Genomic DNA, 14,812 nt, shown 5'->3' with positions numbered 1-14,812 from the left:
TCAGTTATGAGAAATGAGTTATTAAAACTATTATGTTTAGAAATGTGATGAAAAAAATATTTACTCCGTTAAACAGAAAATGGGCAAAAAAAACTGGGAGGCTAATAATTCAGGGGGGCTAATAATAATTCTGACTTCAACTAATTTATATATGAGCAATATTACACTCGTAGCAGTGCGATATGGCTGTATATCAGCACTGGCGTCCCACCAGTGCTGATATACAGCCATATTGCACTGCTTCGAGTGTGACATTGCGTTTATACAACAGTTCAACGGCACAATCGTGTATATAAATAAGAAAGTCAAACACAGAGAGTCTAAAAACCTCTTTATTAGGAACTACTTTCTTCCGCCATTCATTCACATCTGCAGCTGACGTCAAAACAGCAGAAGCCGTTACTAATTCACCATCGTCACTTTAGAGCTAGTGTTTCAATGACTCGATGTCTAAAGTGATGACAAAATAGCTGATTTTGCTCATTTTAAGATTAGGCTGATCAGAAATTGTAAATATTTTAAAATAGGCACTATTCTTACAAATAAACTGCATTGTTGCAATCTAAACAACTACATTCTCGACTAAAAAAAGCCTCAAAAGTACATTTTGTTGTCTAACAGCAGGAATATTTGTCAAACTGTAGTGACTTTCTGCTTGCTGCTAGCTGTATGTGGGCGGAGTAATACACAAAGGTGATGAGACCTTTGTGTGATGTTACTGGCAAAATATTGCACGGCTATTAGCCAATCAGACTCAAGAACCAGACAGAACGGTTGTATATATGTACATATGCATGTATGTATATATATATATATATATATATATATATATATATATATATATATATATATATATATATATATATACATACATACATACATGCATACTTATATTATATTATATTATATTATATTATATTATATTATATTATATTATATTATATTATATTATATTATATTATATTATATTATATTACAGAAATTTATGGTATTTTGGGTTTCACTTTTTTGGCCCTACAATAAAATCCAACAGTCCAACAGCATTTAACATTGATGAAAAACACTGTGAAGTTTATTTATTTATTAATTTATCTTTTCATTTTTTTTCACTTTTGACAATAACAAAAGAAACATAAATAAAAATAAATTTATAATAATAATAATAATAATAATAATAAAACATTTGGAATGAGTGTAAAATAATGATATTTTATTTTATTGAATTGTTTTGAGGGGGGTAAATTGTCATAAATTCACTTGTTAAAGGTTGAACATCTATAGTTAATTGAAGTTTTTAATTAAATTCTTAAACCATTTTTTAAAAATCCTTACTAAGTAATTACAAGAATGTATATTTAACTGATGTTGCTTAAAATAAATTCAAAACAAAAAATATGAAAAATAAAGGAAATTACTTTATAACAATAATTTTAAAATACAAAATATATACAGCATTTTGTTTTAGTAGGTTTTGTCTTCACAGTGAAATTTAGGGTCCAAAATATAATTAGTTTTTTTTTTTTTTTTTTTTTTTTTTTTTCTTTTTGGCATTATTCAATGAAAAAACATTTGGATTTTATTTTATTTATTTTTTATTTTTTATTTTTTTATTTTATTTTATTTTATTTTATTTTATTTTATTTTATTTTATTTTATTTTATTTTATACAAATTCATTGGTAGCTGTTTAATATTTTCTCAAGTAAAATTTATACATTTACATCATAATCAAAATTTAATTATATACAAATGCCTCAATTATAGCATCTCACCATTTATTTTACAGCTTTTAATATCCCAGCATTCATCAAAAGAATATCTCCATGAACATCCACCATAGTCTAAACTGAGCTTTATACATCCACTAACCAAAATATAGAAATCCACCATAGACCAAAAAATAAATAAATAACCAATCAACAATTTTGTATCATAAAAGACCTGTTTTTCAAGCGTGTGTGAGAAAAGCCTTGAAAAATCAAACTGTAGCGAAAGCGTCCAGGTTTCTCTGAGAGAGAGAGTGTGTGAAGTGGCCGAGCTCATGTTTCCAGCCCGAATCCATCAACAACAGCAACAATCCCACAATCCCCCATTTGCCGACACGGTAATGTCTTAAGCCTGAACGGCAAATGAATATTTTTGCAAATATATTGCATGATTTTACAGTACAGGGCCTTCAAAAAGATACAAAAGTGCTAAACCGAGGACAATAATCTCTCAGAAATCATCCAGCGTGACCTACATCAGTTTTCATTTCACTTTTTATGCACAAGCGATTGCGACGCCGCTTCGGGGGCCGCGGATGTAATATCGATCGTGCGTGCTTGCCAATAAGTTTTCTTTCTTTTAACATTAAACGGCACAAACCTGTAGTCTCACCTCAGCCAAACCCAGAGCAGATTAAACTCAGTGTGTTGACAGAAGGATCTCATTAATTTTCAAGGATGAAAAGGAGTAGCCGCTCGTCTGAAGGGAGCAGTGCGTGTGTGTGTGTGTGTTTAATGCCTTTGTTTTCTTGCGATGTACTTCTGTGATGCTCTAATGAGGGCCACGGCGCTGATGCTTTGGCACACATGCCATCTGAAGCCCAGTGAATCAGTAATCACTAGTAAGCATAAATACGGGTCTCCTCAGTGAGAGCATCTTAAAGGAGAACACATGGCACGGCATGAAAGGAGAGCGCGCTTCTTCACAATTCAGACTAATTGAGAACGACCGAAAATGTAATCGGCTACCTTGAAGATAACTGAAGTAAATCAGCAAGTCGTGTAAGACAGCTGCCTTTTTTAAGCATGTGTACTAGAACAAGTGTATCTTATTTAAAAAATAAATAAATAAATAAGTTGTTGTGTTACGCTGAAATTCCTTGAGTTCAATTTTAAACAACCTAGGCGCAAAGTCTAAAGCACATGGCGCAAAAGCATTAAGGTCGTTTCTGAATCCACTTTTGCTATTTTAAGGATGGAAAAATATGCTCTGCGCCGCGGCACATGGTCTAACAGGGTTGTGCTTATTCTCTTGATGAGTTATGGGTGTGTTTTGAGCATAACGTGCATTAAACCAATCAGAGTATTATCTCCCATTCCCTTTAAGAGTCAGTTGTGTCACGTCATGACGCATTTGTTATTTACATGGCAGACTTTGTCAGTGGAAAAACTGAACGCTTCACTTGCAAGAAAACAGTTAAACCAACCATCTGCTGGGCCAACTGACCCAGCCAAGGCTCGAACCAGCAACCTTCTAAACAGACATTTAACTGACAATAAGAAACTTTGCAAGTAAATGTCAACTTACATTACCCTAACCCCAAACCTAATCCCAAACAAACAGTCTATTTACAATCTAATGAGAATTAGTTGGCATGTAGATACAATGTAACTTAAATTCAACAAACGGACCATCAAAATAAAGTGACACCTCATTTATTTATGAATTTATTTAATTTTATTTGAGTTTTTAGCACTTTTATTTTGTCATTTTCATTATAAATATATATACAGTATATATTTCATTATATATATATATATATATATATATATATATATATATATATATATATATATATATATATATATATATATATATATATATATATATATATATATATACATAAATATACAACAATATAACAGTTGAAGTCAGAATTATTACCCCACCTGAATTATTAGCCCCCTGTTTATTTTGTTCCCCAATGTCTGTTTAACGGAGAGATTTTTTCAACACATTTCTAAACATAATAGTTTTAATAACTCATTTCTAATAACAAGTTATTGTATAACGATGATTTGTTCTGTAGACTATCAGAAAAAAATATAGCATAACATAGCTCGAAGGGGCTAATAATTTTGTCCTTAAAATGGTTCTTAAAAAATTTAAAACTGCTTTTATTCTAGCCGAAATAAAACAAATAAGACTTTCTCCAGTTACAAAAATATTATCAGACATACTGTGAAAAAAAAAATATATATATATTTATATATTATATATATATATTAAAATCAATATAAACAATATATTTTTAAGTCTGGTCACATAACATCTTTAAGGAATAAAAAGATGATAAATTAAAATTTAAAATAGCATCTTTAGGAATAAAAAGATAATACAAAAATAATACATTTAAATTAAAATGAGGTTTTGGTATTTTTATAGTTGTAGTAGTTGCAGTGGCGCAGTAGGTAGTGCTGTCGCCTCACAGCAAGAAGGTCGCTGGTTCGAGCCTTTTCTGGGTCAGTTGGCATTTCTGTGTGGAATTTGCATGTTCTCCCTGCGTTCGCGTGGGTTTCCTCCAGGTGCTCTGGTTTCCCCCACAGTCCAAAGACATGCGGTACAGGTAAATTGGGTAAGCTAAAATTTTCTGTAGTGTACGAGTATGTTTGGATGTTTCCCAGAGATGGGGAAAACTGCGTAAAACATGTGCTGGATAAGTTGGTGGTTCATTCCACTGTGGCGACCCCGTATTAATAAAGGGACTAAGCCAAAAAGAAAATGAATGAATAAATGAATTATGCTTGTCATCTAATAGTCATATGTATTTGTTTCTTGTTTCCCCAATAGTGTCTACCCAGTTTTGGCCCGTACCTTCAGGAAAAGATGGAGGCGATTGCGAACCACAAAAAGAAATTGAAAACCTACAGCAACAATCCTGTTTCATTCGACAAAACAAGAGTCTATACTCTAAAGTCTCCCGCACCAAGAGTTAAAGTGGGTTTGCTTCAGTTATGCACTGGCTAGTTTTATTTCTGAAGCGCAGAACTGAATTTGCTCTTCGAGGCCTTTGACCTTTAGTCTGAACTTTCCATATGTTTGTGTTTTCCTGCTCAGGATGTGATCGGCAAAGCCCTGAAACACATCGGTGCTTATCAGGAGCTCAACATTCAGGAGCAAGTGCAGGCGTTGATCGATCCGGAGATGTGCATTAACTGTGGGAAGTGTTACATGACCTGTAACGACGCTGGATATCAGGTGCGTTTGCCCACACAAACCCTGAGCGAATGGCCTCCGGCTGCTAAATTACAGCTGCTGGACTTCCCAGAGCTCAAACACTCCAGATAGTAGAGTTATAACTCAGAAAATAACATGTCCGGCTCACCGCAGCTAGCAGTTTCCCACTCTAGCTAAAAGAGAGAGGTTTGAGCTAGAGCTGGAAACTGCTAGACGATAAAATTTGGTCTCGCAGTTAGTACACATTCTTAGCATTCTGTATGAGTTAAAAAAAACATCAAACTAGGCTAAATGGAAAAACTAGTCTTCGGTAACTTACAGTTTGCTTCAGTTTTTAGCTGAAATGAGCCCTAGTAGCAGTAAAACATCTATAACTTTTATTCATTTTGACGTAAATTGAAGTATTAATAAATATTGTTGCACAATACTATGTTACCTTAAACATTTACTATAGTGGTTGGTTTTGAAACAAATACATTTCAACATAACATGTATAATTGAGTTTTCCAACATAGTATACTTGCCAGGTAGCTCACCTGGTGCAGCACTGCACTTATAGTACTTCAGCTAGTAGTTTTATTAGCTGAGAAAATCCTGTTCCCTCAGTAACCATAGATGTATACACTAGATATCACATACGAACCCTTAAACATGCGCCAATAGCGCCGCCACATTTGTACAGTGCTCCCAGGACAAATGTCATTCAACCGCACTAGTCAAGACTAAAGCCAATCTGAAAATTCTGGACTTTAGCTTTTGTACGGGTGTAGAAACGAGCAAACAAAGAAAACAAAGCATAGGCAGAACATTTCGTAGGTAAGATTTAGTTTTTTGCATTTTTGTATGTTACAAACTTTTGTCCTCAACAAGAAACGTTAATGCCAGGCTCTTAACAGGCACAAAAAAACGAGAACACATTACACCTGTACTGGTTTCCCTACACTGGCTGCCAATCCAGTTTAGAATTCAGTACAAAGTTCTGTTGTATGTTTTTAAATCCATCCATGGCCTGGCCCCTGAGTATATTTCTGAGCTAATTAATATACACCAACCTGTGAGATCTCTTCGCTCTAAGGACTGTCTCTATCTGCAAGTTCCACGATCACGCTTAAAATGTCGAGGTGATAGAGCTTTCTCAGTAGCAGCTCCAAGACTCTGGAACGATCTTCCACTCTCCTTAAGAACAGCTCCAACTTTTGAGTCTTTTCAGAGGTCACTGAAAACACACTTATTTTCTTTAGCTTTTAATCATGTGATGTGAGTTTATGTAGTTTAGTTTTTGTGTATATTTGCATGCGTTTGATGTGTTTTTTGTACAGCACTTTGGTACCCATTGTGGTTTGTTGAAAGTGCTATAGAAATAATATGAGTTGAGTTGAGTATTGATGATAATACAGTTTCTTACTGGCCTGACCATAAGGCAAAATAGCACCAACTCGCACTAAATACTGGGCTTATGCTAGTTTTGTTGAATAAAGTCAGCAAACAATGTAAATGAAATATGACAACAAGATGCTGCGGTGCTAGAAACATTTATTTTGACACTTATTTTGTATTATTGACGGCCAAGAAACAAGTCGTTCATAACGAGGATTCATTCACAAACTAATCACTCCCTCCGTTAGAATGAGAAGTGAAAGCAGGGAATTTAACAGGGAGGGAGGACAATACTTTCCATGAACACAAACACACGCTCTTTGTCAGGAATGCCCATTGGGTCACTTATCCATTAATTTAGAAAAGTGATGTAAAATTACAATTTTTGCAATTTAAAAACATATTTGCATACTGACCACCGAGAAACTCCAGATCATAGATATATGTTTATATGTGTATATTTATATTTGGCTGTGGATGGCCATGATCATTTCAAAGGAGCACTACCCTGTACCAAAATGGCGGCTCTATTGACACATTCCTTCCAATATACAACAAAAGCGTAGGTGACATCTAATGTAAATATCTATGTCTGTAACTAGCAGTTCCCTACTGAAAAAAAAACAGCTTAAACCAGCCTAAGCTGGTTGGCTGGTTTTAGCTGGTTGACCAGGCTGGTTTTAGAGGGGTTTTGGCCATTTCCAGGGTGATTACCAGCCATTTCCAACCTGGTCTTAGCTGGTCAGGCTGGGAGATGACCAGCTAAAACCAGCTTGACCAGCCTAGCCAGGCTGGGAGCCCAGCCAAAACCAGCTATGTCCAGCTTAAACCAGGCTGGTCAAGCTGGTTTTAACTGGATTTAGCTGGTCATTTTCCAGCCTGACCAGCTAAGACCAGGCTGGAAATGACTGGAAACCAGACTGGAAATGGCCAAAACCCCTCTAAAACCAGGCTGGTTAACCAGCTAAAACCAGCCAACCAGCCTAGGCTGGTTTAAGCTGGATTTTTCAGCAGGGTTTACAACTGCAGCTAACAGAATTACATTTGTGTTAGCAAAAGCCATGAAATATGCCATAGAATGGGCACAATTGTGGGTTATCACAAAAAAATATCAACCAACAAAAATATGCCCCTACTAACCTATGATTTGCTTTGTGAAACACCAGCATTATTTTTACTGAAATTATCATAATCCTTTACTTGTACAGTACTTTCTACTATCTATACATCACATCAAATTAGCAGTTTTAGCTCTAGTTATTATAACTATTTTAGCAAAAAAAATATTCCAAGGAATGAACAAAAATGTGGACTAATCATTAAAATATATATGCTTAACATTCTGTATTATTTTGAAAACATCAGCCTATAGGCTCAACAGAAAAGCTGTGACCATCATTTTGTTAGCTATAGCTAACAAAAATGCTTTTACTTTAGCAAAAACTATAGGCAAAAAATGTGACTAGCCAGTTGGCATGCATGCTTAGCATCCTATATGACTAACAACCCAGGCTAACTGTAAAAATGTGCCTTTCCTACATTTCACTTCAATTTCAGCTGAAATAAACACTAGAAACAGTGAAGCATTTCAAATCACATATACTGTATGTGTCTTTTCCAACATAGTAAACTTGCTCGGTACTTGTGTACTTGTGGCTAAAACTTCAGCTATTAGCTTTATAAACGCGAGACCGAAAACAAACATGTCCCACTCTAAGTAACTAGCAGTTGTAAGTTTTATAGCTAACAAAGAGTTTTTACATGAGCAAAAACAATAACATTTTCCATAGAATGTGCAAAAAATGTGACCAAATGGTTAGCATACATGCTTAGCATTCTGTATGTCTAGCAAACCAGGCTCACTGTAAAAATATGCCTCTGCTAACTCGCAGTTCACTTCAATTTCAGCTTAAATAAACACAGTTAAACATTTCTTATCACATGCTGTATATGTTTGTATTTTTCCAATATAGTGATCAATAGCTCATCTGGTATAGCACAACATGACTAAAAGACTTCAGCTAGTTTATAAACTCAGAACAAAACATGTCCACAGTAAGCTATAGCTAACATAACAAAGAGTTTGTACAGCAAACACAATTAAAATATACCATAGAATGGGCAAAAATGTAGCTGAATATTTAGCATACATGCTTAGCATTCTGTGTCAGTGAGCAACCCAGGCTCACTGTAAAAAATGTGCCTCTGCTAACCCGCAATTTGCTTCAGTTTTAAGCTTAAAAAATAGTGGATTGAAAAAAAAAACATTTAATAGCACATATATGTTTGTCTTTTCCAGCATATTAAACTTGCTCAGTAGCTCGCTAACAAAAGGAGTTTGTACTTTAGCAAAAACACTGACAATATGGCATAGAAATTTAGCCAAATGCTTAGCGTACATGCTTAGTATTCTGTGTAACAACCCAGGCTCACTGTAAAAAGAAATAGCCTCTGCTAACTCAAAATTTGCTTCAGTTTTTAGCTAAAGCAAACAGCTAAATTGTACACTATTGTCTATCCTGAAACAAAAAGTGGTAAAAAAAAAAATTTAATAAGTGAGTGCTACTATGGCGCCTCTTACTGGCATGCTAAAGACGGCTCATTAGCATGCCTGATTTCCTCTTTAGAGCCTCTAATGAATATTACCTCTGAAAACGGCGATGTCCCCTTGTGCTTCAGCCTGCAAAAGTGCGGCAAGCGGGACGGCTGTGACAGTTTTATTAAAGTATTCATCTCACCCTCTCCTGTTAAATAAATGTCCCTTGCAATTTATCATAAGGGTATTGATGAAGTAGAGTGCGGGTTTTATCAAAGCAGTAATTGTTCACCGTGACGCTCATTGTCTGTGAGTGGATCTCTAAGAGGAATTACACATTATTAATGCTTTCTAATATAACAGAGCATTCATCAACATAATGTGTCACGATCAAATAGGTGGCCCATCAAGCAATACAAAACAGCACTCAGTCGCGCGAGCAGCAATCCGGTTATAGTTGAAAAGAGGCCCGTACTCGATTTCACCTGCCAAAATAATGTCTAATCTTCCTGTCATGCAAACACAAGATTTTACTGATTGTTTGAACAGTGAAGTGTAATGTTTAGATTGATGCGGGGTTCTTCCTCAGCTATAGTTAATTTGCATTTCTCTATAATATATAGCAGAATGTAAATTAAAAAGTTACTTGTGTCGTGAATAGGGTTGGGTATCGTTTGGGGTTATTTCGATACTGGTGCTAAATCGATACTTTTAAAATTGTACAGGGGCCAAAACAGTGCCTGAGCCGATACTTTTGAGCCACAAAAATGTGGTGGATGACTCTAGAAAAATCTTTTATTTGACAAGAAAAAATTTGAATATCATTTTAATTGAACAATATAATTAAAGTTTAAAGTATACAGCAATTCATATTTAATATGTTTGAGTTAAATTGCATTAATATATTTCGAAGACAGTGCATTCCTCTGCCTTTAAGTTGATTCGATGTGCCCTCAGATGTTTCATTAAGTTTGACGTGTTTCCCCTCTTTACTTTATTTATTTATTTGACATGGACATCACAATTACACTGGACAACCAAATGCATGTTTAAGTGTTTTAGCAAACTTGCTAATTCTCAACACCTGTCCACAGGAGGCTTGACAAAATTGACATAATGGAAATATAATAAATACATATACACAACATTATAGTTCTTTACATAAAATTACTGAAGGCAAAAGCAAAGGCGACATGATCCAACAAACTAATAGACTATTTATTAAGCGTTCCATTAGCAACAAGAACAAACACCTAACATCAATGAGGGTGTCTGTATGCCTCAAAGTTGTTTAGAGTGAAATGTTTAGAGATTGGGTGACACAACGCATACGTATGTGTGCCTTTGATGTACCCCTTGATGCTTCTTACATCCTTGTCGCAGCATCAGTGGCACTGAAATTATACACCGAAATTCACATTCATTCACAAATGTCATTTCGGTACCCAACCTTAGTTGTAAAGGACGGTCGCTACTGGGCGGTATGACGCTGTTCCTTTTTTGCACTAGCAGCTGACCGCTTACCTCCGTATGGACGACTTTTCCGTTGTTACCAGTTTGCCCAGTGGCTCAGTCACCCCCCCCATCCCCCCCCCCCCCATCCCCTGTGGGGATCAGTGGATCAGTCAGTCAGTCAACAGCGGCCTCTGGTGGGCTTACGTGAGAAGAGCAAGTGCGAATGGTACTCGCGAGAGAAATTTGAGATCTTAAAAAAGTACACAGCAACCTCTGGGGGATTAGCGAAAATAAAAACTGCAAAAAAAATTACCTCCTGGGACGTATTTGGCACTCTCCAGAAATGTATATAGGTGGACGTTTTCAGAGCCTGGGTTGAAGGACTTGATTATCATGAACTTGAATAATGATATTAAAAATTGCAATTACAATTCAGAATAACAAAATTATTATTATTATTATTAATATTAAAAACCTAGCTTAAATGTTACGACATTGTAAAAATACAATTTAAATTATGTATAACTGTATATTTAGTTTTTTTTTAAGTATTATATTATATTATATTATATTATATTATATTATATTATATTATATTATATTATATTATATTATATTATATTATATTTTATTATTAGTGGCTAACTAAAATAAATATTAATAATAATAATAATAAGTCACAGTTTTCTCATTTATTTAAATAAATCAAAGCCACATATTATAAATATTATGGAAAGCTTTACAATTACTTTGTAATATTTTAAAATAATAATTCTATAATAAAATTATTGTACTTTGTTATACTTAATATAATAATTATTTTTATGGTTGTTATTATTAATAGTATTATTATTATTATTACTGTTGTAAACATTTACACAGAAAAGAACAACTCTGTGAAAAAAATTACAATTTCTACTATTAATTGAAAAAGCATTGATTTATTTAATTGTACAGCAGATACTATATATATATATATATATATATATATATATATATATATATATATATATATATATATATATATATATATACATACATATATACACTTGTTTTCAACAAAAAATACATTTATATATGTATTTATTTATTTATTTTATTTTATTTGAGTTTTTAGCACTTTTATTTAGTCATTTTCATTATATATATATATATATATATATATATATATATATATATATATATATATATATATATATATATATATATATATATATATATATATATATATATATACACACACACACACAGTTGAAGTCAGAATTATTAGCCCCCCTGAATTATTAGCCCCCCTGTTTATTTTTCCCCCAATGTCTGTTTAACGGAGAGAAGATTTCTTCAACACATTTTTAAACATAATAGTTTTAATAACTCATTTCTAATAACTGATTTATTTCATCTTTGCCATGATGACAGTAAATAATATTTGACTATATATACAGCTTCTATACAGCTTAAAGTGACATTTAAAGACGTAACTAGGTTAATTAGGTTAACTAGGCAGGTTAGGGTAATTAGGCAAGTTATTGTACAACAATGGTTTGTTCTGTAGACTATACAGAAAAATATTATCAGACATACTGTGATAATTTCTTTGCTCTGTTAAACATCATTTAGGAAATATTTGAAAAAGAAAAAAAATTCCAAGGGGGGCTAATAATTCTGACTTCAGCTGTATATTTATTAGTTATTCATATTTTTGTACTATACATTAACAACAATTCCATATAAAAAATTTTATTTTTAATTGAAAACAACGTCTCCATAAAACCTAAGCCCTATGTAAAAAATGCCATATATTATTTTTATTTCCTTATTTTTCTATTATTTATATTTTGATTTTGTCGAAGGTGCGACATACGACTCGTGTGACACATTCTTGACAGCCTTCACACATGTCTGTCGTCGGCTGCAGTTTCAGTATGGTGTGTCGTCCAGCAGAAGCAGGTTGTCGCCTCTGGTGAGGGTATAATGGCTGTAATGTGTCTGTGTGTTTGGCAGGCCATTGTGTTTGACCCGGACACTCATCTGCCCAGTGTTCAGGACGGCTGCACTGGCTGCACCCTCTGCCTCAGTGTCTGTCCTGTCATCGACTGCATCCGCATGGTGGACCGGACAGCGCCTTATGTGCCCAAAAGAGGCCTTGTAGAACCTGTGTGCTGAACACTGACAAAACAAAGAAAAATGTCTATCACAACATTCAATTTACTCCACGGGTCTGTAAAAACACTCAAAAAAAGTCCTCAGTCCTCAATTTCTCTGGATTCACGAGTAAAATGTGTTTTGTAAATTACTGATGACATTTCTTTTCAATTTAAAACTAAAAGGCTGTCATTTAGTTTGTCTTTTTTAACAAAACAAAGTTTATATGATTTTTTAGAAAGGGGATCTTTTAAAGGGGACTTATTATGCCATTACATTATAAGATGTAAAATAAGTCTCTGATGTCCCTAGAGTATGTATGTGAAGTTTCAGCTCAAAATACCCCACAAATATCTTTTTATAACTCTTTGAAACGGTCCTTTTTAGTCTTTGATCCAAATTGCACTGTTTTGGTGACTGGTGCTTTAAATTTAAATGAGATACAAATGCTATTGCGTCAGCATAGTGGCAGATCCGGAACAGGACTAATGTTATCTCTGTAAAAAATGTCAAAAGAAGTGGCTCAGAATATGGTTGTGAAAGGAGTCTATGGTGTTCATTTGAGCCTAAAACTCCACATTTCTAAGGTTTTTTAACTGCTGACATTATCTATTCGGCAGCTATGGTGCAAAAACTCTAATGGCGGATGGCTGCTTCTCACTCAGGGCCAGTGTTGCGCAAGTTATTTCCAAACTCTAATACATTACAGATTACTTATTACTGTTTTTTAAAAGTAATCCCTTACATTACAATATTACTGTCTCAAAATTGTAACATTTTACATTACTCTTATATTACTTTTTAGCTACTTTCACCGAAATAACTACAGAATTAGAACTTAACATTCTAAAATGACTAAATGTACTGCAGAGTATTTCACATCTAGTAGAAAGTAATATAATGTAGCAGAATGACTGTGACCTATGCAGGCTACTAACAATATATAGTATTTAATTGGCAACGTGAAGGCTCAAGACAATGCAAGAAAGGATCACAGTCAGATTCACCAATGATCTCAGTCTGTTAAAAGTATGGCAGAGGTAAAGTGGTTATCTGGCAATATCTGTGAATAGCTTGACTATATTCATATTAGACACAACAGGTCCATATGTAAACTCCAATGCCATGACAAGATGCTGATTTTCTTTCTTTTCTTATTGTTGCCATTATTCTATTCACTTTAAATTCAAGTGGTTGACAACACAAAACTGTCATGCACAAAGTGAGCATGATGAACATAGCTTTCTCAATATAATGCCCGTGTACCGATTTACTCTGTTTGTGGACAAAACTGCTTGCAAACACTTAAATAAACACTGCTCGTATGCAAATTTTCTCACGCTCTCTCAAATATGCACTGCTCATGCACAAATTTTCTTGTGCGCTCTCAGTACTCTGCTCGCTCAGTGAGATTATATGCAGACTCACAATTTGTGTCTTGTGTTCCCTCTTCCTTTCGTGCTTTTTGATATGATTTATATCGGTGCAGTATTTATTAACAATAACCAAAATACTAAAATAGACTTATAATTTTTAATCTAATAAACCATAACATTTTTGGCTGTATGTTATATAATGAGATATTTCCAGTTTTAAACACTTAAAGACACAGAGAATAGACGTTGGATGTAAAGAATACATTTTATTTAAAAAACATCTATTAAACATCCAAAAGGTGCACCATACTAATCAAATAAAAAACATTTAAATGAAAATATAACTAACGCAAGCAGAAATGTAACTGTTATAAAAAATAGGGAAAAATTTGATAAGGTATTATAGCCTACTGTACTTTTTACTCTTTAAATTAATCTCACTATCAATCCCATTTTATCATGTCTCTGTTGTCTTCCACATTGTTAATGAGATTGTGGAGGACATTTTCCCTGTTATCCTCTTCATTTTGAGCAAAAGCTGTTCCACAGGGCCCCTGAACACACATATTGGCATGTAGTGTTTTGAACAGTACTATAGTAAAGTACTTCAATTAATCTGTTGCGGTAATACTATAGTTGCTATGGTAACACAACACGTGTAATATAAATTAACAAGTGCTGTAGTTTTTTTTTACAATAGGGTATATTATTCTACAATTCGCCACACTTTACTGTAGTAAAACTACACTTTGTATTTCATTTTATGAGTTCACTATTCTTAATACTACAGTATGCTGAAGCATTCATTAACAAGTTGTAAATAATAATAGCCTAAAACATAGGCAGTATACACACCACTTAAAAACACTAGTATTTATAATAGAATTTACCTTAACCCGTAGGTAAATAGCGTAGCAATATATAAGCCATATCAACATTCTTGGGATGACAATTTAACAGGAGGATCTCTGGAGAGCAAAAGC

General features: G+C 33.9%; 1 protein-coding gene across 1 annotated transcript in view; it reads left to right on the top strand.

Annotated features, from left to right (window-relative positions):
- The window catches only part of dpyda.1 (dihydropyrimidine dehydrogenase a, tandem duplicate 1), a 394,532-nt gene extending 381,926 nt beyond the window's left edge, over positions 1-12,606 (top strand). The window contains exons 21-23 of the mRNA XM_056450967.1: positions 4,557-4,703; positions 4,824-4,964; positions 12,313-12,606. Of these exons, the coding sequence (XP_056306942.1) occupies positions 4,557-4,703; positions 4,824-4,964; positions 12,313-12,474 (450 nt within the window). The 3' untranslated portion in view covers positions 12,475-12,606. The remainder of the gene's footprint in view (positions 1-4,556; positions 4,704-4,823; positions 4,965-12,312) is intronic.
- The last annotated feature ends 2,206 nt before the right edge of the window (positions 12,607-14,812 follow it).

The sequence above is a fragment of the Danio aesculapii genome, chromosome 24 (genome assembly GCF_903798145.1).
Source record: "Danio aesculapii chromosome 24, fDanAes4.1, whole genome shotgun sequence".
NCBI classification, from domain to species: domain Eukaryota; kingdom Metazoa; phylum Chordata; class Actinopteri; order Cypriniformes; family Danionidae; genus Danio; species Danio aesculapii.
The sequence above is the reverse complement of the archived record's forward strand: the minus strand, read 5'-3'. Positions and strand labels throughout refer to the sequence as shown.